The 26438-nt window shown below is 41.5% G+C and overlaps 1 protein-coding gene across 5 annotated transcripts in view; it reads left to right on the top strand.

Annotated features, from left to right (window-relative positions):
- Window positions 1–26438, top strand: part of TTC23 (tetratricopeptide repeat domain 23) — a 123351-nt gene that overhangs the window by 62847 nt on the left and 34066 nt on the right. For all 5 annotated transcript variants that reach the window (XM_053581796.1, XM_053581795.1, XM_053581800.1 and 2 more), the window contains 2 exons: window positions 5102–5279; window positions 17870–17975. In XM_053581796.1, the coding sequence (XP_053437771.1) occupies window positions 5102–5279; window positions 17870–17975 (284 nt within the window). The remainder of the gene's footprint in view (window positions 1–5101; window positions 5280–17869; window positions 17976–26438) is intronic.

Genomic DNA, 26438 nt, shown 5'->3' with positions numbered 1-26438 from the left:
GTTCTGTTTGTTGCTGGTGCCCTGACCTCTGTCCATCAGGGACACTTTCTCTTCCTTCAGAAAAATGTTTAATCCATTCATAAACTGCTATTTTCTTTATGGCATTATTCTCATCAATTTGGACTAACATGTCCCTGATTTCACTTCTGCTCTTGCCAAGTTTAACAAGAAATTTAATGTCTGTTTATTCATTGTTCTAATTCTAGTCCAACAGTCTCTTAATGGCACCAAAAAACATGCAACAACAATAATGAACACCACTCAGCAAGACATTGGCACATGTCAACACAAACACAGCTGTGAAACACTGATATACCAAGGTTATGAAAACTCACCACGTTGTTAGTACAGTGCGGCTGATGTAAGCGCATGGTGGCAAATTTGTGAGTTTGTCAGACCTCGAATACAGTAGAACCTCCGTAGTTGACCACCTGTATACATTGACCACCTCCTTAAGTGGACCTAATTTTCATAAACCGGATATAAACCACATGAACGTATCAGTATAGTAGGCCTAGTTCCTTATGTTGACCAGTTTGTTACAGTCCCATGGGTGGTCAACTTACAGAAGTTTGACTTACCAAACCCATTTAGGGGTATGCTGGGTAATAAAGCATCCCTGGCAGGTCAATAGAAATGGAAAAGAGAAAATATCAAATACATCAAATAATAATAATGATTTTTAAAACCATACTAGCAATCTATTATTGACCACCTTCTGTGTTAGGTTCTTGCTAAGGGCTTTACAGTCTTCATCTCATTTCACCCTTAGTCTTTCCTATAACATGGATATTCTTAGTATTCCCATTGTCAAATAAAGCAACGGGGGTTGAGAAAAGTGAGGTCATGTCCAAAGTCACACGGGTAGGAATTAACAAAGCTCAGAAGTGGCACAGCAGAGCCCTGTCTATCAAACACTCGTGTCCACTAGGCTCCTAACCACTGCACAGAGCACTCACTAGTGCAGAATGGAAACTTCATGATGCACTCAACAGAAATTGTACATACATACCTGTATGTGTCAAGCAGTAGAAAGAAACCCAGATAGACATCTTTTCTCACTTTGACCATAGAAAATCCCACTTGTCTTCTCTCGGGATTGGTTTCTTATCAGATTCTGATTATCAGTGACATTCCCATAAAGCTTTTCTTTTATACTAGTGCTCCATATTCTTGCCTAATTCTAGAGCTTTTAAAAGGAAACTCTCTTTTCTTAATAATAGCAGAGATTGTGTTTGTTTACTGCATGTTAAAACAAGTATCCATCCTCGTGGGATCTTCTGAAACTTGTCTGGAATGAGATAGTGTCTCATCGTGTTCTCTGTAGAATTACTATGTCTATATTTTCATTCAATAAAATATTCCATGGTTTAAGTTGTGGACCTGCCAAATTAACATACTGCCACATTCTGTTGTTCAAAATTCTCTGTCTTTTCATCTGTCTGGTGTGTTTCCTAAAGCTACCAAACACATTGAGGGGTGTGCTAGGTAATAAAGCATCCCTGGCAGGTCAATAGAAATGGAAAAGAGAAAATATTGCTAATCTAAGCATTATACATGAGAAAATGGAAACGGGTAAGATTATCTGAAACTGCTGCTTTAAGTGAGTTGAAGATAGAGGTAAGACTACTTTAGTTATCTCTTGATAGGGTGTTCTCTCAAACCCATTTTTTATTAAATATATCTGGAAACTAAAGTAATTTTATTTTCTATTTTTCCCTTTCTATTAAGTGAATAGTGTACTCTCAATGAGCATCAGAAGACTTATTGTGGGTTGCATGAGCTTGATAGCCTCTGGCCGTGTTACTGCCAGAACTCTATAATAACACACAACAGCAACTTCAAGAGGAGAGGGATTGAATGCGCTTCATTCTTGGTACACACGCATGCCTGTGGCCTGTGGGCCACATGTGGATTTTGTGAAGACTTTTTTGCTTATCTGTGATGTCAGTTATCACGAAAATTATGCACAGACTCTTTTTTTGCTCATCAGTTTTCATTAGTGTTTGTACATGTAATATGGTCCAAGACAACTCTTCCTCCAGTGTGGCACAGAGGAGCCAAAAGGTTGAACCCCCATGCGTCAATCTAAGAGTGTGTGACTTGGCCATCTTCTTAATAAAATAATTTAGGCACACAAAAGTAGAGATATTGTTATACAAATTCTCATGTGCACACTACTAAGCTTACAAAATATATTTCAGATAAATGGAAACCAAGTATGCATTCTCCCCAACCCTGTTTTCTTCCCCTACATGACAGGCAATTATGCCGAATTTAGTGGTTTTTCATTCCTCTAAATGTTTTTGTACCTTTACTGTATGCATGTATAGCCATAAAAAACATGTATTGGTTTTCCTATTTTTAAAATCTACATGTATATATGTGTTTTCTTCTGTAGCTTCTTTTTCTCCCCATTACATCTGTATTTTTTCCCATCAAATTGTCTCTAAGTCAGGCATTTGTATGATGACGTTTTGAGACCAGAAAAGGCAGCCTGGCATTCACTTACAGTAATACGCTGTGCTTTTGGCTAAGATAGTCAGTAGGTGGCTACAAGTTGTCCCTGCTCTCCAACATTTCAAAACCACAAACATTTCTCTTTAGTGAGTTATCACAGAAAAGAAGGGATTTTTGATATATGAATTAATGGCATACCAGGTTATTATTTTTGCATTTATGAATTTGATTACTTAGCTTGGACTATTGTTTTCTTTTAAATCAGTTACCCGAATGAAATTATTTAAGGTGTTTGTATTGGTCTTTTTACTCTTCTGTGACTTTTACAGGCAGCCTTTGGAACAAAGGACCCATTCTTTATTTCCTTGGCATGTTGCATCATTCTACAAACATGAGAAAGGAAAAAGATGATGATTCTTTTCCTTTGCTCAAATATCTATGGCACTGTCTGAGTTCTTGAGGCTAAATTAGGTTGAAAAAAATCTGAAGTCATTTTGAAAATAACTTTCTATAGATTCTGGAACACAGGTCAGCAAACATTTTCTGTAAAGGTCCAATTAGTAAATATTTTAGTCTTTGTAGACCATTTAGTCTCTGTAGCAAGTACTCAACGCTACCATTCTAGTTCAAGAGCAGCCATAGATGATACATAAGCAAATGGGTATGTCAATAAAACTTTATTTACAAAAAGCAAACTGAGTACATTTGACCCCCAGAGCGCAATTTGCTCACCCCTGTTTTCTGTTATTTAAGCTTTGTCTACTAGGAATCTAATTGTTTGGCCAAATGATTTCTTAACAGTCATATGTTTCAGAGACTCTTTATCACCAGAAGTTCTAATGGGTTTTCTCTTTAAAAATAAACTGTGATATTTGCAAATGATTACCCATAACATTCTGAGTGGGTAATCTCTCATTAAGAGTCAAAAGAGAAGCCCAGTGTTACTAGGTCAGCTATTAATCTTTTCCCTTCCAACACTAGAATTGCTGTAAGCTATACAAGGTCCAGATCCATATTGAAGTCTGGCCTTTTCCTGTGTTTTAAACCTCTTCACAATTACAGAAGGCATCCAAGTTCATAAACTATTCAATCAGCATTTTATTCCATTCTGGCCTTCTGGACCACAGATCTGAAAAGAATCTTTGCTTCTATTAATTCCTCTGGTGTGAAAAATACCCATGATTGAGTTGAACATAAGACCAATTTTTTGTGGTTCTTTAGTCACTTTCTCACTTATTTCTCAGTGTGCCCCTGGGCAACTTGGGAGGCCTTTTGTGTATGAAAGATTCTGGAGCATAGGACAGCATAGGAAGATCTTTCATTATGAATTTTGTACATAAAATTTTTCCATGAAAGAAAAAGTTTCCAAAAGTCTTCACAGATATTTGGGGGAAGATGATTTTTAAATGTATATTGTTATGTTTGCTGAACAATATATAGGAATACATTTTTTATATGGGAGATTCTTGCCCTAAGAAGCTGAAGGGGTATTTTCTCACTTTGCCTTTACTTTTTTTTTTTTTCTTTGAGACAGTCTCACTATGTTGCCCTAGGTAGAGTGCTATGGTGTCACAGCTCACAGCAACTTCAAACTCCTGAGCTTAAGTGATTCTCTTGTCTCAGCCTCCCAAGTAGCTGGGACTATAAGTGCCCACCACAACACCCAGCTATTTTTGGTTGTAGTTGTCATTGTTGTTTGGCAGGCCCAGGTTGGGTACAAACCTGCCAGCTCCGGTGTATGTGGCTGGCACCCTAGCTGCTAAGCTACAGGTGCCAACCCTGCCTTTACCTATTTTTAAATGGTAAAAAAAGTACATCTATAATGTGTAGTGCTGGGTCAATAAGTATGGATCAGCATTAACTTCAATGGCTACATGGCATTCCACATTTTAAATGTACTTCTTATCCCCTGTGGGTGCATTTTAAGTGCTTTCTACTACTGTAGAGAATGCTAAGGTTAACATTCTTGTATATATCTTATTTTCCTGCTAGAGTATGTCTTTAATATAAGTTCCTAGAAGCAGAATTAGCAGGGTCATGTGTATGTGTATATACATGTGTATATATAATTTTGATATAGAAAAGTTTATGCCCAAATAATATTCTCCTTAACAGTTAGTAAGAGTATTCACATTCTCACCAATACTGGGAAATTTTAGAAGTTTCTCAACAGATCAATTATCAGCATCTCAGCATCCTTCATTGTTGCTATTGTTGTTTTGTAAGGTATTTTATGTTTTTTATACCAATGTCTACACAGTGCATAGTATGTGTCAGAGACTGTTCTAGGTGTTGTTATGAATAATAACTAATTTCATAGGAATATAACCCAGAGAAGTAGGCACTATTATTATCCTTAATTTACACAGGGGAAAGACTTGAGTGACTTGATGGTCATCATCCACTAAGGAGTGAAGCCAGGACTTGAAGCTTCCTAGTGATTTCAAGGTCCATCCTTCTTGAGTTTATGCCACAATTCATCCCACAATTAAGCCCTATTACCTCCCAGAGGAAAAGATTAGTAGAAGAGAAAACAAACTGGACGCTAGGGGTCAGAGAGTCACATCGTAACTCTCAGCTCATGGATATTTTCAGTATCTCCTATTTTAATTATTTTAAAAATAATCCTTTTGTTTTTTAGGGTGTGTCAAGGTCAAAAGAAATCAAAAGAAGCTTTACCCCACTATCAAAAAGCTTTGGAATATGTTGAGATTGGTAAAGGTGAAAAAAGTCTTGAGTGTGTACCAGTATTGAGGGAATTAGCAGGTGTAGAGCAAGCCCTGGGATTCCACGATGCAGCCATCAACCATTTCCTACAGGTAAGCTGCAACACACTGGCCACCAAACCTGTTCTAGACCCAATGCTTTTCATAGACACAAGTGGCAAGAAGCTCTGAAAATACTGGCTTTGTCATTTGCTCTAGATAAGGAAAACACTTAGTCTAGAGTAGATGTTCAACAAAGATTTTCTTATTAGATGGCCAAGTAGATGACAGCAGGAGGTTCATCCCCTGTCATGGGTTGCACAGGCCACAAATAATTTAAGTATTATTTCCCAGAAAAAGTTTCTTTATCCTTTAATATTTATTGGATCATGTGATTTGGGGGCTGGTAAGTCACAGGGCAGGCCAACAGGCTGGAAAGTGAGAAAGAGTTTCTTCTTCTCTGGGAAATCTCAGGTTTTTGTATTCTAGGTGTTCAACTGATTGGATGAAGCCCCATCATATTCTTGAGGGTAATCTCATTTGCATAAAGTCAATTGATTTGAAATGTTAATCACACCTATAAAATGCTGTATATTCACAGCAAGATCTAGACTCTGTGTGACCAAACCACCAGGCATCATAGCCTAGCCCAGCTGATACGTAAAATTAACCATTACAGTCATTTTGATGTCTTTCTATCATATCATCTGCTAAAGGAACTTCTAAAAAAATATTTCTGAAACTTTGTTCCTGCAGAAATTGCAAGATGAATACTAAAATACTAACCCATTCTTGTTATTTCAAAGACATGGCGCTGAGAATACTTTATTTCTATTTCTTTTTTAATTTGTCTAACAATTTATACTCCTATTCACAGTTTGTGAGTGTCTCATTCTCTCACTTTATCTGGATTATCTTCTCTATGACATTTTATTATTTACAGTTTATAGATGAAGAGGTCAAGAATTAAGTTGAGTGATAATGCTTGCACCACTAGAATTCCTAGCCTCAAACAGTCCTCCTGCCTGGCCTCCCAAAGTGCTAGGCTACCAGACATGGCCTGCACTTCTGTTTTTAAAAATGGAGTTGAATATGTTTTCATATGTTTAAGATACTTTAATGAATCTTTTGTGATTGTCTTTTTTGTGGATTATTCGTATCATTTGCCCATTTTTAAATAGGAGTTTTGGTCTAGTTTCCTTAACTTTTATGTGGCTCAGTGAGTAGGGCGCCGGCCCCATATGCTGAGGGTGGCGGGTTCAAACCAGCCCCGACCAAACTGCAAAAAAAAAATAGCCGGGTGTTGTGGCGGGCGCCTATAGTTCCAGCTGCTTAGGAGGCTGAGGCAAGAGAATCGCATAAGCTCAAGAGTTAGAGGTTGCTGTGAGCCATGTGACCTCATGGCACTCTACCCGAGGATGGTACAGTGAGACTCTGTCTCCACAAAAAAAAAAAAAAGTTCTGTATCTCTTACACATATTACCCCTTTATCTATGATGTTTGTTGTAAATATTTTCATTCAGTTTGTCATTTATTTTTCATCATTGTTCAGTTTTTGTTTTTGTTTTTTGTAGAGACAGAGTCTGACTTTATGGCCCTCGGTAGAGTGCCGTGGCCTCACACAGCTCACAGCAACCTCCAACTCCTGGGCTTAAGCGATTCTCTTGCCTCAGCCTCCCGAGTAGCTGGGACTACAGGCGCTCGCCACAATGCCCAGCTATTTTTTTTTTTTGTTGCAGTTTGGCTGGGGCCGGGTTTGAACCCGCCACCCTCAGTATATGGGGCCGGCACCTTACCGACTGAGCCACAGGCGCTGCCCTGTTCAGTGTTTTTTATGGAGATAATTTTTGGACCATAAAATTTACCCATTTAAAGTGTACAATTTAGTGGTTTTATTAAAAAGTCACAAAGTTCTGTAGTCATTACTGCCTTCTAATTTCAGAACATTTTCAAGAAACCCCATACCTGTTCCTCATTCCCTCCTCCTCCCATCCCCTGGCAACTACAGTTTGCTTTCTATTTGTAAGGATTTATCTATCCTGGACATTTCATAGAAGTGGAATACATACTCTGCGGCCTTTTGTGTCTAACTTCTTTCATTTGGCATAATGTGTTCAAGATTCATCCAACTTGGGCAGGCATCAATACTTCATTCCTTTTTATGGCTCAGTAAAATTCCATTATACAAATATACCATATTTATCCATTCATCAGCTGATGGACATTTGGGTTGTTTCCAATTTTGGCTATTATGAATAATGCTGCTATGAATCTTAATGTATAAGTTTTTGTATGGACATATGTTTTGAGTTCTCTTGGGTATAAAGGTATGAGTGGAATGGCTGGGTCATATGATAACTCTATTACTTAACTTTTTGAGGAAGTGCCTCGCTGTTTTACATTCCCACTGACAATTTATGAGCATTCCAGTTTCTACACATCCTCACCAACACTTGTTACTATCTGTTTTTTTTTTTATTTTAGTTATCATAGTAAGAGTAAAGTAATATCTCATTGTGTCTTTTTATTTGAATTTCTCTAATGACTAATGACGTATTGTAGCACATCTTTTTATATGCTTATTGGCCATTTGTATATCTTTATGGGGAAAATGTTGATTCAAATTCTTTGCATATTTTTAAATTGGTTATTCTTTTTCTTGTTGAATTCTGTTAAGAATTCTTCATATGTTCTGTATACTAGATACTAGACCCTTGTCAGATACATGATTTGTCGGTACTTTCTCTCAATATGTGGCTTTTCTCATCTTTGTCCTTTGAAATACAAAAGTTCTTGGTTTTTATTATATCCAATTTATTTATTTTTTCTTTCTTTCTTTGTGCTTTTGGTGTCATACCTAGGGAACTTTTGCCTAAACCGAGTTAATGAGGCTTCTATCTGTGTTTTCTTCAAAGAGTTTTTAGTCTGACTAAAACTCTAATTTTTAAACTAGTTTCTAGTTCTTACACTTAGATCTTTGATTAATTTTGAGTTAATTTGTGTATATGGTGTGAGGTAGGGGTCCAACTTCACTTTTTGATGTGGCTAACAGTTGTCCCAACACCATTTACTGAAAAGATTATCCTTTCACCATTGAATTAACTTGACACCCTCGTCAAAATCAATTGACAGTAGATGTAAGGATTTATTTCTAGACTTTCAGTTCTATTTCATTGAACTGTTCATTAAGTCTATCATTATGCCAATGTCACATTTTCTCAATCACTGTTGTTTCATAGTTAAGTTTTAAAATCAATACATGTGAATCTCTTTGTTCTTCTTTTTCAAGATTAGTTTAGCTACTCTGGGTCCCTTCATTTTCATATGAATTTTAGGGTCAACTTATCAGTTTCTTCAAAAAACAACAAAGAAAAATCCACCAGGATTTTGGTAGCGATTGCATTGAATCTACATTTCAATTGGGAAATATTGACATCTTAACAATATTAAGTCTTTCAGTTGTTGAACATGAGATATCAGTTTTTTAGCTCTTCTTTCATTTCTTTCAACCATATTTTATAGTTTTTAGAATATAAGTTTTATACTTCTTTGCATAAATTTATTCCTAAGTTATTCTTTTTGATTCTATTACAAATACAGGTGTTTCCTTGATTTCCTTTTCTGATTGTTCATGTATAGAAATACAAATGATTTTTGTATATTTATCTTATAGCCTGCAACTTTGCTGAACTTATTTATTAGTGCTATTTTTTTACCATACAATTTTTTTAATATTTTTATTAATTTAATTTTTTAATTAAAAACCAAATATTCAACCTTTCCTGGCATTAAGTTTAGATTTTGAGCCTAAGTTAGAAGAATTTCCCTATATCCAATTTATAAAGGAATTCACTCATTTTATAATACTTGTAAAGTTGATAGGTGACATTTACTGTTGTTTCTTGTTGAGGTTAACAAAGATTGGAGAGTATTTTAAATAAATTATAGATTATCATTAAAGATATAGTTTGGTGAAGTGAAAATAACATTGAATTTGAAGGCAGAAAATCTGGATTCAAGTCAAGACTATTCTGTTTCCCAGCTGTTTAATTTTAGGCAAGTCATTTAGCTCCTTACAAATAAAAGAGGAAAAAACCTACAAAAGACTGTATCCACTTAACAGCACTGCTCAAAATTTCAAAATGGAAAGTGCTTTGTGAACTATTAGGCCTGCTGCCAATATAAACAACTCATATTTATTAACAGTAATTATTACACATTTATCAATGCTTCCCTTTTCTTTAGGAGACTTACCTAAGATACAGAAAGGTGCAGTGTAGCCACAGCCCTCCAAGGGAACCTGTGTCTAAAAGCCATTTATTAATCACACACAAAGAGGTTTTGTTATTTCCCTGTTGTTTTTTACTTTTCATTCCTTTGGAGTGAGAGAAACACCCAGAGAGAAAAGACCTTTTATTTCCTGTAGAATGTACAAGAAGTTCCAATGTATTTTAGGAACTAACCCATTAAAATGGAGAAAATTAAAACCACATCCTGCAGAGCCACCACACAAGGAAGGCAGCAGTCCCCAGGGTCTGATGAAAGAGCTGTCATCCAGCCCACCCGTTCCTCAGCCCTCTGCAGCAGGGGTCCATGAGAAAACCATGGCAATGTGATTGCTTCTGAAACTTTTCAGGGCAGATTTTGGCAATAAAACCTTATTTTTCTATCCAAAAGAAAATCACAGGATTTCACTTACGTGAGCGAGAGTGTGTTTATGGGTATGTGTATAAATTAACACTGTACTCACTTGGATTGCTTTTCAGTTCCAGAGCACTTGAATTGCATATCCCTCTTTTCAGTTTTCAGGGTAGCTCTGCCATTCAGTAGTTCCCAAATTTAGGGAATTTTGACTGGCAAAGTATAATAAAATAATTGAATTATTATTTGCTCTACCAAGCCTTTCGGGTCTGAAATTCTAGCTTTGGGTTCCAGCTCTGGGCAAATTACTGGTCTTGGTCAGGCCTGGGGAGACGGCTGCTTGATGTTTATACATGGCTCTGGCAAACACAGAGCCCTCAGCAAATGGCAGCACTTCTGACTGGCTCTGATCATTTGCTATTTATTTGCTATAATGTACGATTCATTTATTATAAGTAATCAGAGCGATGCTATTTACAATTTTAAAAATCTCTTAAAATTCAAGACTTTTTGTTTAATATTAGAAAAGATTCTATAGAGTGAATTTGTGATTTTATTCATTATAAAAATTTTCTAAGAATGATATAAATCCACAAAGGGGAGAAGATTACTATTTCTTTGTGAATAGCAACCACTTTTATAAAAGTGATCCATGCTTTTCATTAAAAAGAAACCAAGGCCGTATAGAACAGTACAAAGATATGAATCCAGACCTCCCTGCTTAGAAATAGCTTGTGTTGACATTTGTTGAACATTTTTACTCTGCCGATGTACAGATGGGTATAGATTAGGATACAGAAGAGGAGAAAAAAAGAGAAAGAGTGATAAATTTGATAGCATTGAAATGAAAAACTACATCATAAATTCAAAAAATAAATGTCTAAGAGGGGAAATACACAAAGAGTTCTTAAAAACACAGATGAAAAAGTCAACTTATTAGAAATATATACAGAAGACTAAAACAATTTGTAAGAAACGAAATGCACGTGGCCAATAAACCTACAAAAATAATCCTCAGTGTCACTCATTAAAGACATGCAGTATAAACTGTCTGACCATTGTGACTGGAGCCCAGAGTGGGTTGTGGAGATGAAGCTGAGCAGGTGGTCGGGTCGTGATCTTGCGCGCGCGCACGTGTGTGTGTGTGTGTGTTTTCTGGAACCACATGCAAGAAAGTGTTCACAGCCATTAGCTACAAGGAGTCACACTGGGAATCGGGAGAAGAGAGGAGAAAGCATGTAGACACAAGGGAGGGAGTATTTTTAATTTTAATTGTTTGTTCTTTTCTACCACTTAAGATTTTTAAAAATTGTATGCAGGTCTCTTATCACTTAAGTATGTAGTTCAGTTTTAAGAAAACACAGAACCAAAAGAAGAAAGGATAAGCCCCTGAGACATCTATTTTGGTACTAACCCTTACAGAGAGTAGGACTTTTTCTCCCCAGCCTTTGGAGGAGCTAAAATTGACATCTGGAAAGCTGCCACTGAGGACATTCTCTGACTATTAAAAGAAACTGGCTTGGTTCTGGGCCCTCAGAACTTCGTTTTCTGATGCTCCCCAGTGACTTCTTGCTCATCTAATCTCCACCAGAGATTCCCAGCTCCATCGTTTCCTTAGCCTTGGGTCCCCGGCTGCCCCAGGCCCCCATGGTGTGTGTGGTCATGAGAGGCTCCCCTACTCGGCAGTGATGGAGAGGAGATGAAGTGGCCACCTGGGACTGCAACTTGACCCTGTCTTGTCTTAGTGCTGTCAGCTCAAAGCCAGGGGTGGAATGGCCATTTTGGGTATGGCTGGGAGGGAGAGTGATACAGCTTCACAGCTGGTCAGTTGTAAAGGAAGAGTAGCAAGCTTTCATCTCCCAGTAACAAGTGAACTTAATTCTGTTGAATTAAGGCATAAACTTGAAGCAAAGCAAAGATGTAGACTCTTGGTGGAAAGCAACTTAACATCTACTCCGTCACCATACACTGCTCTTCTCTCCTCTGAAACCCCTCTGAAGCTCTCAGAAGCTGCTTGGTCATCCACAAATTGGTATCTCTCTGCTCCCTTAGGCAGCCTGCTATATTTCTAGACAAAGTCTACTATTTAGCAACCTCTACCTCTTACCCTTAAATTGTTCTTTATTAAATTGACAAGAAAATCATCTTTCTGTAATTTCTACCCTCTCAATAACCAGGTGTTAGACTAGAAAAGTCTGCAATTTGGAATTATGGGCCTTAGCTGAGTCTCTTTCAGTCACTCAACCACCACGTGACTTTTAGCCAATAGCTTCATCTCTTAAGGCTTCATGTCCCTTTCTGGAAATCAGGCTATTCACTTTACTGGTGATTTTGAGATGAAGCAAGCTGGTGTATGTAACTCACTTAGCACCACACCAGAAAAAGCAGGTGGCAGTCAGTGCCCATGTCTCTCTTTCCCTCTGTCCATACCTCGACTGTACAAAGAGATCTTGGCTGTTACTAAGTTGAAGATGTCTGTTGTATTCTCCATGTGTGTTCTTGTCTCCAAAGTAAATACTATACTCAGTTTAAGTCTACAAATTTACCTTGGGGTCCTTGTGTACTTACTTTTCACTTTGCTACAAGGGAGGAGATTTTGCTTTGTCAGTGATCCCCTAATTATTATGAAGGTGGGGAGCTATCCATTCCCTCCCCTGGGACCCACCCACCCCCAAGAGCTGAGATTCCACATTCAGACCCTTCTAGGGTTTTAAGTTGAGTATTCATGTATTGAGGTCTGCCTGCATAAATAGAAATATTCCCTCATCCTTTTACTAGTCATCAAGTTTTCTCTTCAAGAAATTTTACAAATCCTAGGGGGCAGGCCCAGTTAGATAAGAGCCTGCCAGCTCCAGCTCTGGCTGGTCTATTTATTGACAGCTGGATTGGCATGAGAAATTTGTGGTTTACCCCAGAACACACATGAGGCACCAGAATGTAACAGCTGCTCTGAAACCTTGGCAGGGGTTGAGGTAGTTTGTCTTACAAATAATTTTTTTAGAAATAACAACCTTGTTCAATGTGGGATATCAGGTTTATTTACTTGTTTTTTTTACCCAGTCCAACATGCTAGTTGAAAACAACAAAGATGTGAGGGGAAACTTGAGCCCTAGGGAGATTAATAAATAATGAGGTGAAGGAGTGAGTGTGGTCAAGGATGGATCCCCGGCGGACTCATTACTTGGGCTCCAATGGAAAGCCAAGAGAGGCAAGCAGGACTCCTGTCTTTCTGTTAATTGTGATTCCTGGCCCTTAAATGCTCTCAGATGCACATAACAGGGTGATTACATTCTCTCTGCGAAAGCAGCATTGTTCCAAAATTGTGAAAAGTGGTCGAGTTTGGAAAGATTGTGTGTAGTCTAATCTAATCACTAGCTTTGTCAAGCTCCTGTGTGTGCTGTGGTTCTCAATCTGTGTCACCCTGAGCCCTCATGTCCCAGGGCGGTTTCTAGCATCCATGAGATTGGCAGGAAAGAGATGGTGCGTATAAACAGGTTAATCACAGAGGTCAAAAGTATGATTCTGTATGCATAACCTCCAGTAGGAATAAGCAGGCTTCCTTGAGAGCAGCCCCACATTTACCTGCTAAGTGTATCAGAGAACCATGGAAGATTTTGTTTGGGTTATTCTGCTCCAAGAAAAGAACTTTGAAGTCAGTGGTGCCCATGGGGTTTGCATCTGTTTGCAAGTTGCTTTTTCTACTCAGTGATATGCTTTTGAAATAGACCTGTGTTGACATATGGAGAGTTCAATCACTGTAAAATACGCCACAGTGTATTTGTTCGCTTGCTGATGGATATTTAAAGGGCCCCTAATTTTTCACCATTTCCAATAATGCTTCAGTGGAGTTGAGGGCCTTTTCCATATGTACAATGGACAGTGCATCGTTAGCTGGACAGGTGGACAGCAGGGAGTTGATGGCTAGTGAGAACATGGGGGCAGTGGAGTGGGGGCCTAGGAGCTTCACAGACATAATAAAGTCAGGTCTCCCCAACAGTCAAAATGAGTCTATGAGCTAGAGGACTCAAAGGTAGCACAGACTAAGCAAGAATGAGGCTTGAAGTGTGTTTAGGGGATTGGACGGCTGAGGGTAGAGAGGAAGATGAATCTGTCAAAAACCTGAAAGTCCAAGGTATTAGCTAGGTCATTTGCTAGGCATTCTTGTTGTCTCCTTCAGTTCCACTCTGAGTCCTTCTCAACCCTGCTGTGTGCCCCAGAGGCTAACCTTTAAATACTGTCTCAGTGCCCTTGCCCTTGCCCTTGCCTTTGGCCTCTGAATGACAAGCACATAGCCTAGACCATGGAAGGGTATACGGTATAGGGTGCCATCCCCAGCCCCCCCTGTGGAGTCCCTGCAGATAGGCTGCATCCCTCTGCTGCATCCATTATCATGGATGCTGGAATCCATGATAATGATGACAGGAGCAAGGAGAGAGGAAGTTGTTGAGTCCTGTGCTAAAACCTAATGAAGGACAGTGTCTGTGGGTCCACATAAAATGAAACTATTTCACATTTTATCCTTTAAAACCAGTATCTGTGCCTCATTTTTTCATGAATTGCTAGTGTTAGCACAATATCTGACATGTGGAAAGCATTTTAAAATGAAAATAAATTGAATTGAATAAAACTGAATTAAATTAAACTGAATTGAATTGAATTTTACTGAGTAGTTGAGATGCTAATTTTTTATATTTTAAACATCATGGGCGACCCTCCCTTCCTCTAGCATATGCTCTGTAAAAGCTTCATGAACATCCAATAATAAATTAGATCAGGGATTGAACTTCTGAAATGAATAGTAAGTATTTGCTTATATTAGCATTTCATGTATAAAAATGTTGAGGTCATGAAAATTTTGTGATAAATTCATTTTCTTGTTAGTGTGGGAAGTTTTGTTCTTAGAAAACTTTGCTAGAGGCGGCGCCTGTGGCTCAGTGAGTAGGGCGCCGTCCCCATATGCCGAGGGTGGCGGGTTCAAACCCAGCCCCGGCCAAACTGCAACAACAAAAAAAATAGCCGGGCGTTGTGGCGGGCACCTGTAGTCCCAGCTGCTCGGGAGGCTGAGGCAAGAGAATTGCATAAGCCCAAGAGTTAGAGGTTGCTGTGAGCCGTGTGACGCCACGGCACTCTACCCAAGGGCGGTACAGTGAGACTCTGTCTCTACAAAAAAAGAAAACTTTGCTAGAATTTCTATCTTCAGAGCAAAAAAGCAACTTATAGTACTTTCAGAATATGTAATTATTAATTTAAAAACAATTTTGAGAGACATATATTTATTAGGCTGTGTGCAATGGCTCACACCTATAATTGTAGCACTCTGGGAGGCTGAGGTAGGAAGGTCCCTTGAGCTCAGGAGTTCCAGACCAGCCTGAGCAAGAACAAGACCCCATCTCTACTAAAAATAGAAAAATTAGCCCAGTGTTGGGTGTTGTGATGGGACCCTGTAGTCCCAGCTACTCTGGAGGCTAAGGCCGGAGGATGCTTGAACCAAGACTTTGAGGTTGCTACAAACTAGGCTGACACCACGGCACTCTAGCATGGGCAACAGAGTGAGACTATATCAAAAAAAAAAGACATAGTTGTTATATTTTCTTGAATCATAATACTAAATAGAAACAAGTTAGAAAATATTTGAATTTGAGTTTTAATCATCTTAAATACTCTGTGTTATGTCTTTGAACAATAGGAGTTAAACCTTTTCTGGCATTATACAGTGATTATTCTTTTGTTTGAAAAGAATGTTGTTTGAACAAATTGTAGGGATAGTTAACCAAGGGGAAAATACAAAGTAAACATGGCTCAGTTTGCATTCAGTATTGGAGGTAGGAAGGCATTTCCTCTCATTTCCTTTCTCTAAACACTGCACACATACTGGTTTGACTATCCCTGTGGCTCCTATTGTTTATCCTTAGGTGGCATTGCATTTCAGAGTGCCCATTATTTGAAAAGCACTTCAAGACAGAGCTTGAGATTGGGCCCTTCATGCCAAATCAAGGACAAGGACAAATTTGATGTTGCTGAAACCATTTATTCAATTCTTCATATGGTATAATAAGAAAAGTAGTTTTAAAGCAAAGGATATTGTTAGCATTTAAAAAGAAGAAATTGTAACTGTTCTAGTGCAGCAATAAAAGTTCTTATCAGCAATATTAATTTGGAGCATCCCCAATTGTAAAAAGTCTAGAGCTAGTATCAAAGCAGATTTTAACATGGAATAGACAAAGGAGGGGATAGTCTGGAGTCAAAGATGATACCCCCACCCCAATTAAGTCTCAGAAATGGATTCAGCTTTTTATTAGAGGAGCAAGAACTGCTTGGTCCAGGCTGGAATGTTCAACTAGAATGACTTCATCTCCAATGCCTGCTCCTATGGATGAGCCCTAGCTCCTGGAGGCTGAATCAGGGGTCCCCAGGGACTGTGCTGGCATTGATTAATGATGTCTGACACCACAGGCGAGGGTGGGGGAATGGCAACATTCAGGATGTGATGGAAAAAGCAGAATTTGAAGTCAGAGTACCAAGGTCAGACTCTTATCTTCAACTCTTACTAGTGGTAAGGTATCTTGGGCAAGCCACCCCCTCAGCAATTTTAGTTTTCTCATCTATCAAATAAAGATAATAAAAATTATCAAGACAATTAAAATTCTTCTTAGTAAAGTATCACGAGAATGGAAAAGTATCCATTGTACTCAATACTAACATGAAGCCAGTAAATGAACAGATACATGCCCACACAAAAGAAAAACTCAATTAAATTCACATTGGAAGACGGGGGGAAGAGTGAAGAGCAGGAGGCAAGGCGGGGGCTGGTGTGCTGTCACCTAATAGGCACAGTGTTAGAGTACATGGTACACCTCCTGGGTAAAGGGCACAACTACCACGGGGACCTTACCTAACAAATGCAAACCATGTAACCGAATGGTTTGTAACCTCGTATTAATCTGAAACTTTAAAACCCAGAAAATTGAAATCAGTATCACAAAAAAGAGTTAAAGTGCAGCTTAGTTCTTAGTTGTTGCTAGTGTGTTTTGTCTATCCCAACCTGGTGTTTCCCTCCTTTAAACTCGTGGTATTTCATAATTTTTATCACCCTTTTGGCAACAAATTTCCCTCTACCTATGGACTTACATTAGTACTCTGTATCACTTTGCCACATCTCATCTTTCTGTGCTGCCTGTGCTTTCTAGCACATGCCTCTTCTGTGCAAGGCAGCACGTAACTGTCTGTTTTGGGATGAATGTGAATGCATCATTAATAGCATTTTTTAAAAGCTCTAAATGTTGATAGGTAGATGAGCAGTAACTTTATCCTTTTTTTGAAAGATGTATTTTGTATTTTATGGGAGGATTATTATTATTTTATGTTCATATGATCATACTTTTCGTTTGTTTGAATGGGCTTTATTTTCAAGGAACTGAGCTCCTGTTTGTGCTCAGACAGCTGCCATGGGCCAGTTTGCAGAGGGTGCAGGCAGTTTTGCCTGGGGGGTGAGGCACAAAGAAGGGGTCTGTATTTCTGTGGGGCAGGTTGCCAACCTGTGGGTAGGTCCCACTTTGGGGTCCCCCCGGTAGGCAGTGGGGCTGGGCTTTGCTACATCCTCTGTACAGCATTGATTCTTTTTATTCATTTTCTTACTTCTCAACACTGCTGCCTCCTCTTCACTGACACTGGACTCAAAGGATCATAGACCTTTTTTTTGGCAGTTTTTGGCCGAGGCTGGGTTTGAACCCACCACCTCCTGCATATGGGGCCAGCGCCCTACTCCTTTGAGCCACAGGCGCCACTCAGGATCATAGACTTTTAAATGATTTACTTAGTAACAGGCCCCAGCCATAGCAAGGAGCCATCTGGATTCAGTGTCCAGCGTTTTCTGCATTGTTCACTGCTTTTAAAAGCAGCTCTGCCGAGAGTTAATTGCACTTCCACATAAATCATTTCTTACAGCTTTCTTCCAGCTTTCTGGAAAGTTCCTTGGCTTTCTGCTTGTTGTTATAAGGACGATTAGTTCTTTGTTGCTGCTGCAAAGCATGTTAACAACATGTTTCTTCTTTCTGTGGTGACAGGCACATCTCATCGTCCAGAGCAGAAGCCCCTCTCAAGAGGAGGCAGCGGACTCTGCATACTTTGTCGCCCATGCTGCCCTGACTTCTGGGTGGCCCAAGCACCATGGTGAGAACAAGCTTTTTCTCTTCCCATCCCAGGTATCTGGGACTGCAAACTAGCTGCCCTCTAGATAGGTAAACAGGTGGACTGAGTTATGAGATGGGCCCTCCAGAGAACCTTCTTTCTTTTATGTGATCATCTATAGCTGCTGTTCCCAACCCCTGGCTGCAGACTGGCACTGTCCTTGGCCTGTTAGGAACAGGGCCACATAGCAGGAGGTGAGCAGCAAGTGGGCAAGTGAAGCTTCATCTATATTTACAGCCACTCCCTAATGCTGGCATCACTGCCTGAGCTCCACCTCCTGTCAGATCAGTGGCAGCATTAGATTCTCATAGGAGCGCGAACCCACGATGCATGTGAGGGATCTAGGTTGCAGCTCCTTATGAGAATCTAATGCCTGATAATCTCAGGCGGAGATGTAATGCTCTTGAATCATCCCAAAACTGTCTCCTCCACCCCCATCCATAGAAAACTTGTCTTCCATTGAAACCAGCTCCGGTGCCAAAAGTGTTGGGAACTGCTGATCTATAGCTATGCTACTCTGCTGATTTTCCTAGCACCCTTTGGTTTCTATGCCCCAGCCTTCCTCTAATCTTCAACTCTTAAATATAGCTGATCTTCATCCAAACACAGCTGTTAAGAGCCCCAGAGATTTGGTGCTGGGCTTACAAGGAAATCTGCTCTGCTTTCAAAGGTGATCTATTTTTAAAGATTGTTGTGACACTCCTGTGGCAACAGCTCTGGCCTGTGGGCAAGCTGGCCTCAGACTCTCTCAGGGCTGAACTTATGCAGCTTCAGGATTCCAGAAGGAAGTTGCCATTTAGGGCTTATAAAATTGTCATATCCCCACATAATAGGTAGAGCAACGAGCACCAGGGACTCTTGAATGCGCCATCCTGGCTCACAGCATACAGAGTTTACAGTGTGCCTCTAAAGATAAAAAACACATAAGTGATTTTTTTTGGTCAGAATAATCAGATATGGAGCATAATTCATAAATAAGATCTATGGGTATATTTCAAGATATCAGGTAAGGATAATTATATACTTGAATAAAAATAAGGTCCAATGTGCCTGAAAGCATAAACTCAGTGTCTGGAAGGCTTGGGTTGGTTCAGGAAGCAGGAGTCAAGCTAAGATGAGGATGCCAGTAGTGGATGGGGGTGAAGAGAAAGCCTCTATAAGCAGCCTGGTCTGAAAAAACCCACAGAAAAGAAGGGGGCTCCAATCTATAGAGGAGCTGATGGAGGAACCACTGTTCATCCATCTGTCCATCTTGCCTTGCACATCTCTCATTCTGGCCTCCTAGAGGTTGGGCCCCTTTCACATCTGGAGGAACCCGCCTAGGAATGGAGAAAGGAGGCAGGTGACTTTTCTGGCCCATCCTCCCTAGGATATTCTAAGATAACAGTCAGGTTTGCCTTTAAAGCCTTCAAAGAGTAAACATTTTGATCAACTTCTTGGTGCCTAAAATTCATTTAATAGGAGGAAAGATTTCATAACTATTTATAAAAACACCTAAAATGCAAATACATGTTTGTTTGATGGAAACTCCTAGAATAGCAAGAGTCACAAATCTTTTGTCTACTGGAACCAGCCAAGCAATGTGAGTGAAGTAGGTGGTTAGTAGAAATGAGTAGCCACAGCAAGCTTAATTACAAGTGGCAGCTGTAGCTATAGTATGAGAGAGACAATAGAAAGTGGTGAGGACTGTGGCAAGCTAGAAAGTCCTGTATCCCAGTACCTAGCTCTGGCCGTTGGCAGCCATGTAGAAGGCGGATTTATATTGGCAGATACTTCTGCTTTTTCAAGAGAAGGCAGAAATTGGGATTTTTTACACAAAATCTCCAGTTTTTAATTGATGGCAACTAAAATATGTTTAAAGCACTGAATGAGTAAAAATAAGTGAGATTGTTGGAACCATGACTTCTGACCTGGAAAGCAGGAGTGTGAGCAGGTAGTTGTCAGATCATTCTGTTTTTCTCAGGGGCACATAGGTTAAAACAATCGGAGAGTTCTGAGCATTTGACCTGGTGCAGATCTGGGAAAGAAAGGTCTATTTCTGAGCAAATACTAGACAGAGAGAGGAGGCTAAGGCCAAAAGACTGTCTGTTTGCCTAGAGAGATTCCAGTTTCCAGCCCCCGATCTAGTGTCAGTGCACTCACTTGTTGAAGGTAGGAATTGGGTAGGAATTCTGCAGAAGTTATGCCCTAAAATGTTTTTGTCACATAGCTGCAAAGTTAGGTCACTCTGCCTGGCATGATTTGTAGAATCAGAAACAATCAGATTTGAATTACATATTTTTTAAAAAGCTTTCCAGCCTAAATATAGTGTTCATATTGTCCCCCTGTGGAATGAGAGTAATAATACCTACATGATATAGATAATAATGCATGTGAGAAGTAAATTACTTCACACAGTAATAATAGCTAATGATTACGTAGGGCATGCCAGCAAGGGTCCTAACCACACTACATTTATTAACTCAAAAATCCTCACAACACTTCTATGAGATAGGTACAATTATCTCATTTTTTTGGATGAAGAAACTGAGGCATGGAGAGATTAGGTAATTTTTTCCATAGCTGGGGAGCGATAGAGATTAGAACACAGGCCCCAAACTCTTCATGCCAAGTCATATTCTAGAGACTGGCACTGCATGTCTTCAGCCCTGCCCCTTAGGCCCACCAAAGAGTCTGGGAGTGTGGTTCAGACAAGGGACACAGAAGAAGGAAGGCAGCCCCACAAAAAGGCTTTGGAGTGCCAAGGGGAAGGGCCAGGACCCCGGAGCACCTCACCTCCACCCTGGACCCCACGTCTCTTCAATAGCTTTGGGCATTTGGTGATCTGTACCCTGAAAGCCCACCTGTCAGTCAATTGAAATATGTGAGGAACATAAGGTAGAGGGATAAGAAGACAACTTCTCCCAGGACCAGGGAGTTGGGACTGATAGGTTTACAGATTAGGAGGTGGGGGGTGGGGGTTTGGGGGTTGGGGGATGGCTTCTGCTTGAGGCCCAGAAGGATGGGTTTGCTTGAAGCATAGGAAAAAGGACGGAGAGAACCAGAAGCAAGTAGGAATGGCAATATTAACAACAACAGCAGTGACAATGACAACAGCAGCAGTTGAGCGCCTTGTGTATGCACGTACAAGCAGGTCCACAGACACGCTCGTGCAATGCTTTTAACAGCCCTTAGAGACAGGACACAAACTTGTATTTTATAGATGAGCTCACACAGCCTAGCAGGGAGCCCCATTGATCTAGAGAACCTTCTCTCATTGCTCTTCCCCAAAAGGACAAAAGTCCCCATCAGCCTATGGGAGTCTCCTAGACATGCTTCTCTGATTCAGCATCCACCAACCAGAAGCACTGAGAACATTGATCACCTTGAAGCTGCTAGGTGTAGAGTTTACTGAAGGCTTAAATAGGAGTAAAGTCTATGTGAGCAGCCTGGACACCAAAGCAGTGGGACAGAAATAGATGCTGATTATCCAACAGCAGCATGAAGCCTGGAACAGGTGCAGAAAGGCACACAGGCCTCACCCCTGAGGCCTCACACAGATCACCTACGAGACGAGTCAGAAACTAATAGAAGCTGGAAGAAACCTCAGACCATTTCTACCCTGGGAACCTAGTCAGAAAACTGCTGCTGTTAGAGTCCTTGTTCTCTTAGCAGCAAATGTGGGAAAAGCTGGAAAATGAGCCTACCAGGCCAGCACGCGTTGCATGTGGGGAATCAGCTTCCCTCTAGAAGCAGAAATGAGAGAGGCGCCACCTACCTAGGGGCTACAGTGGGAGCCTGGTGGGTGGAGGAGGTTCCTGTTGTCTTCTGTGTCATCTCTCTGCTGTCCCTTAATGTGGCTAATGCCCCCACAACAAGAATGAGAAAAACTCACTCAGGGCTAAGGTTTCTTCAGGACTCTGCTGCCTCCAGCAGGGGGAAATGAAAGGGGACAATTTAGAACTTATCTATATCTAACAGCTAAGTGAAGACCAGATAGATCCCTCAGAGCTCTCACCAACATGGAACTTTCTAACCTGTCCAGATCCCATGGCAGCCAGTCTGCATGTCCCACTGGGCACTAAGGGAGTTGCTTAGCTTTGCTCTCCAACCCTGTCTGTGCTGAGTATGAAGACTTTTGGAGGTTTGTTTTTGGACTTTTTTTTTTTTTTTTTTGTTTTAAGAAAAGAATCTTTAATGAAAAACCCTTCTCATTTGAGGATTCTCAGTAGCCTGCCTGCCTGCCTGCTTGCTGAATGCCCATTGAAGGCATTGCCCTTTAACAAGGGCCATGAAGCCAGTGTTTCAGGCTCCACAGCTTCAGCTAATCCCTTTGCTGCGTGCCTTTCCTCGATTCCTTATGCAGACAAAACTGCCATAGAAGTCACGAAGGACTGTGATTGCATAAAGATTCCCAATTCAGGCTCCTAGAATATCACTAACCTGAGCCTGGCCAGCTTCCCAGCACAGCTGTAGACAAACTTGGTATTAACAGCTCTCCCAGTCCTGCTACGTGTTCAGGGCATTAGCTTTGTGTTTATAACTCTTCTCCTAACGAATATTAAAATGAAATGGTCTGAAGCCAAGTACATTTCAGTCTAAACCTTTGAGAGGTGGATCCCACTGAGTGCACACAGCCTTGTATGGAAGTGGCCCCCGCTGAATCCTGGGCTCCAATAGACCAGGGAGTTCTGCAAGGTCCAGTGACAGCAGACAGTATGGGCTAGGGTCAGGGGCCAAGATCCCTTACTAAGTGGATTCCCAAGATATAAATCCCTATATGCAAATATGTTTATCTCTCCAGCCCCCACTGGTCCTAGCCTCTCCCCATATTTTACACAATAGACATGAAAAATGTCACATATCAGAAGCTAGGTACAGTGCCTCTTTTTTACCTTACACGAACCTTTCCTCAAATCTGCCCCGGTAGCCTGCCTTCTAGCTTGCCCCATGCTGGGCCCTACCCCGTGCCCTGCTCACTGGGTTACTGATGCTCCTGGGGTCTCACAGGTCCCAGAGAGACCAGAAGTCAGGCAGCCCCTGGCAGATACAGGCACCCAGCTCATGTGGGCCCGTGTCAGGTAACAGGGCCATCTGGGAGCAGCCAGAGTCAGGTAGCCTTCATCTTCCTGTGCTCTCCTTCACTGCCCTACTGCCTTCCTCACCCCTCCTCCAGTCTGAGCCTCCAAGATAAGCTTGGGGGCACAGCACTGCTAGAAAGCAGAGTGAGCCACCACTGGCCACGTCCCACCTGACTGTCACCCTTCACTCTCCCCACACCCTTGCAGCCCTGCACACCCTGAGAGAACCTTCCTCAGACCCATCTCAGAGTCCATTCCTGATTACCAAATGCACAGCCAACCTGAGCATGGCTGGCTCTGAGCCCCGCAAGCAGCAGCCGTTGGCATGTGTGCCTGTCCTGTCTGAGCCCCGGGAGAAAGGGCAAGGGATAGGGCAGTGAGGTGAGACCCAGAGAAGGAAGGGAATGCCTCTTACCCTGTTTCCACTGGCATTAGGAGGATTTCCTCTCAGAAACTCCTAGAAGTCCCCTTCAAGCCAACACTTCTGGAAGATGGAGGTCCAAGCGTCACACATTAGGGACAAACCAAGGTCTAGAATGGAGCCCAGGTGCTACTCACTTACTACAGTCCAGAACCTGGAAGCTGCCTGTCTCCAGGCTCAGAGAGTAAAGGGTGCTGAGAAACCCTCCGAGCCGGCAAAGGAGGAAGCGGCAGGCCTGTTGCTCATCTGAGTGCTGTTGGCCCCTCTCCTGAGTGGGCAACAGGGGACAGAACTGAAGCCTCACCAAGCTCTGCCTTCTGTCCTTTGGGTCTGAGAGCAAAGCCTTGTTTCTCTCCTAGGCAGGATGAAGTGCGTGAAATCTGTGGTGACCTCTCTCGAGTGGTTCAAGCTTTTCACTTTTGTGCTGGCCCATGATTTGTGTTCAGAACTTCCCAAAAAAGCCTGTGTTATTTATACCCCCATTTAGCTTCCAAAAGGATTTTTAACGCAATTTTTAAGGCATATAGAAAATGTATATGCACCACCGACCAAGACAAGTGAAGGGAGCCAGAGGCCTGAGGCTGCCAGAAGCCTGACCACTATGTGGGTGACCCCGAGTAGGACTCTGAGTGGAAGGGGGTAGGTCAGCTTCCTGGCAGTGAGATGTGCTGGTGGACACTTACAGCAAGCAGACCCCAGTGGTGCATGAGCCCCTCACCAGCTGCTGTGAGTACAGGCCCTGTGCAGGCGCTGTGCTGGTTCGTACCACGTGACCCTCACCCGGCCTGCTGCCATCATGGGCACCTCCCATTACTGGTGCAAACCTGCCCTAAGAGATGGCTGTCCCAAATCTAGTGAGCCACTCTCTCTGTGGCCCTGTGATAGTGTTCATCTTGAAGAAGGTCTCTTCTGGGGACCGCTGAGGGCCCCAGGGTGAGGGAATAGTCTGTCCTGTGCTTTGTTTGTCCTCAGCCATCCCTCATCACCCCCACAGAGTCTAAATAGGTTCAATCTGTTAGATTTCCTGGGTGAGGGAGCTCCTCTGAGATAAAACCAGACTAGGATTTGAGACTTTACATTTTTAAATTCCCTTGCGTCCTTAAAGCCTTTGCAGTTAATACGGAATAAAGACTATTTTTAAGACTGCTTCAAAAGACAATTGTACTTGGAGGCTTCCACCTTGATGAAGTTGGCCTTACTGTATCAACTCTTGCCTTAGGATAAGCCCTAGGAACATGAGCCCAGGGTTCCTGGAATTTATTTTAATTAAAAGCCTCCTGGCCTCTAGTGGGCCACAGTACAGTCCTGCCTTGCTTTCTTTTGCCTGTGTATGAATATCTCCATGTAGAGTGTCAGGGCCTCCAGGAATGACTTGGCTTCAAGTGCCCAGAAGGAGCCGTCTGCAGAGACATTACATCACCCTGCCCACCAAGCCTGTCTTCCTCCCTGCTCTCTTAACATTCTACTGGAGTGAAAACGGGAAAGATTCATAGCTGTGGAACACCTGTGCCACCAGGGTTCAGATTTACAAGCTAAGTCATGCCCCAGTGTTTTAGAAAATGACCTCATCTTCTGCCCAGGCCAATGGCATCATATTGCAGAGGATTCTAGAAGTGGTTTTAAAAGTTAGGGTTGGCCATATGCAAGCGTGCTGAAACTGCTCTCTGTGTGAACCCACAACCAGCTTCAAGGTATAGGGTACGTGCCCTGGAGGTGACATCCCATCCTTGGGGCTATGACTTCATGTCCTCATGGCCAGCCCCATCTCAGCAACAGACAACATCCTTCTCACCAAATCCTTCTCAGGCTTCTGGACTCCCTGACTTCCTTTTCTGCCACCAACTGGATAAAATTCTCTGCTTTTCAAGGGCTCTTGTGATACAGTCTGGCCCAACAGACATCACAGAAGTACTGTCTCATTGTACCCAAAACCAAAGGGGAAAGATTGTAGAAGGGGTCACTGGGGGCATTGTAGAGTTCTACTGAACACACTGGCTTTTGGCAGGGAGCCCCATCCTGCTTCCTACTGCAAACAGGCCTCAGCCCTCATCCCCAGTCCAGCCCATGCTTAGAAACCCTTGGCAATTGGGAAATATATTTTTCTACTGTGCTCCTGAGCCATTCAGCTGTAGCTCCCACTCACAGCAGTTCCCTCCTCATTTTCCACACCTGAGATTTTCCTTTTCTTGCTTTCAAGATTAGCATGTATTTAAAAATATTTTTGTTACAACCAGTATGTTGAGGTGTTTGGAATAGTTGGGGTTTCTTCCCTCAGCTGCATGTGAATGCTATTTTCCAGATTTTAAATGTTATAGAAATATGTCCCACAGCTGGGTACAGTGGCTCATGCCTATAATCTTAGCACTCGTGGGAGGCCAAGGCGGGAGGGTCCCTCAAGCTCAGGAATAGAGACCAGCCTAAGCAAGAGCAAGACCCCTTCTCTACTAAAAATAGAAAAATTGGCCAGGTGTCATGGCAGGCACCTGTTTAGTCCCAGCTACTCAGGAAGCTTAAGCAGGAGGATTGCTTGAGCCCAGGAGTTTGAGGTTACTGTGAGCTGTGACACCACAGGGCTCTAGCCTGGGGCGACAGAGTGAGATTCTGTCTCCAAAAAAAAAAAAAAAGAAAAGAAAAGAATTGTGTCCCAAGGTTATAGTCAGAGTTGACTGAATCCACTAAAATAAGTAGACCCTTAGGGGTCTTAACCTCAAGGAGGATGACCAGAGTCATAAAAATCAACCTGAGAACTTGCCAGTGTGTTCAGGTATAATTTCACCTTTTGCATGAACTTTGCTTTATGTATCACTGGGAATGCTAAGATGTATGAAAATTAAGGAAAGTAAATTGCCATAGCCTTCTGAGACCTAAATTCTTTTTCATAAAACAGGAAGATTAATGGGCAAAGGAAAATCTCCTTAAATGGTTTTTCCTATCCAAATACCTATTTTCAAATAGTTCACCACC

The sequence above is a fragment of the Nycticebus coucang genome, chromosome 2 (assembly GCF_027406575.1).
Source record: "Nycticebus coucang isolate mNycCou1 chromosome 2, mNycCou1.pri, whole genome shotgun sequence".
Lineage (NCBI taxonomy): Eukaryota > Metazoa > Chordata > Mammalia > Primates > Lorisidae > Nycticebus > Nycticebus coucang.
Note: the sequence above shows the minus strand (reverse complement) of the source record. Positions and strands in the feature narration are given on the sequence as shown.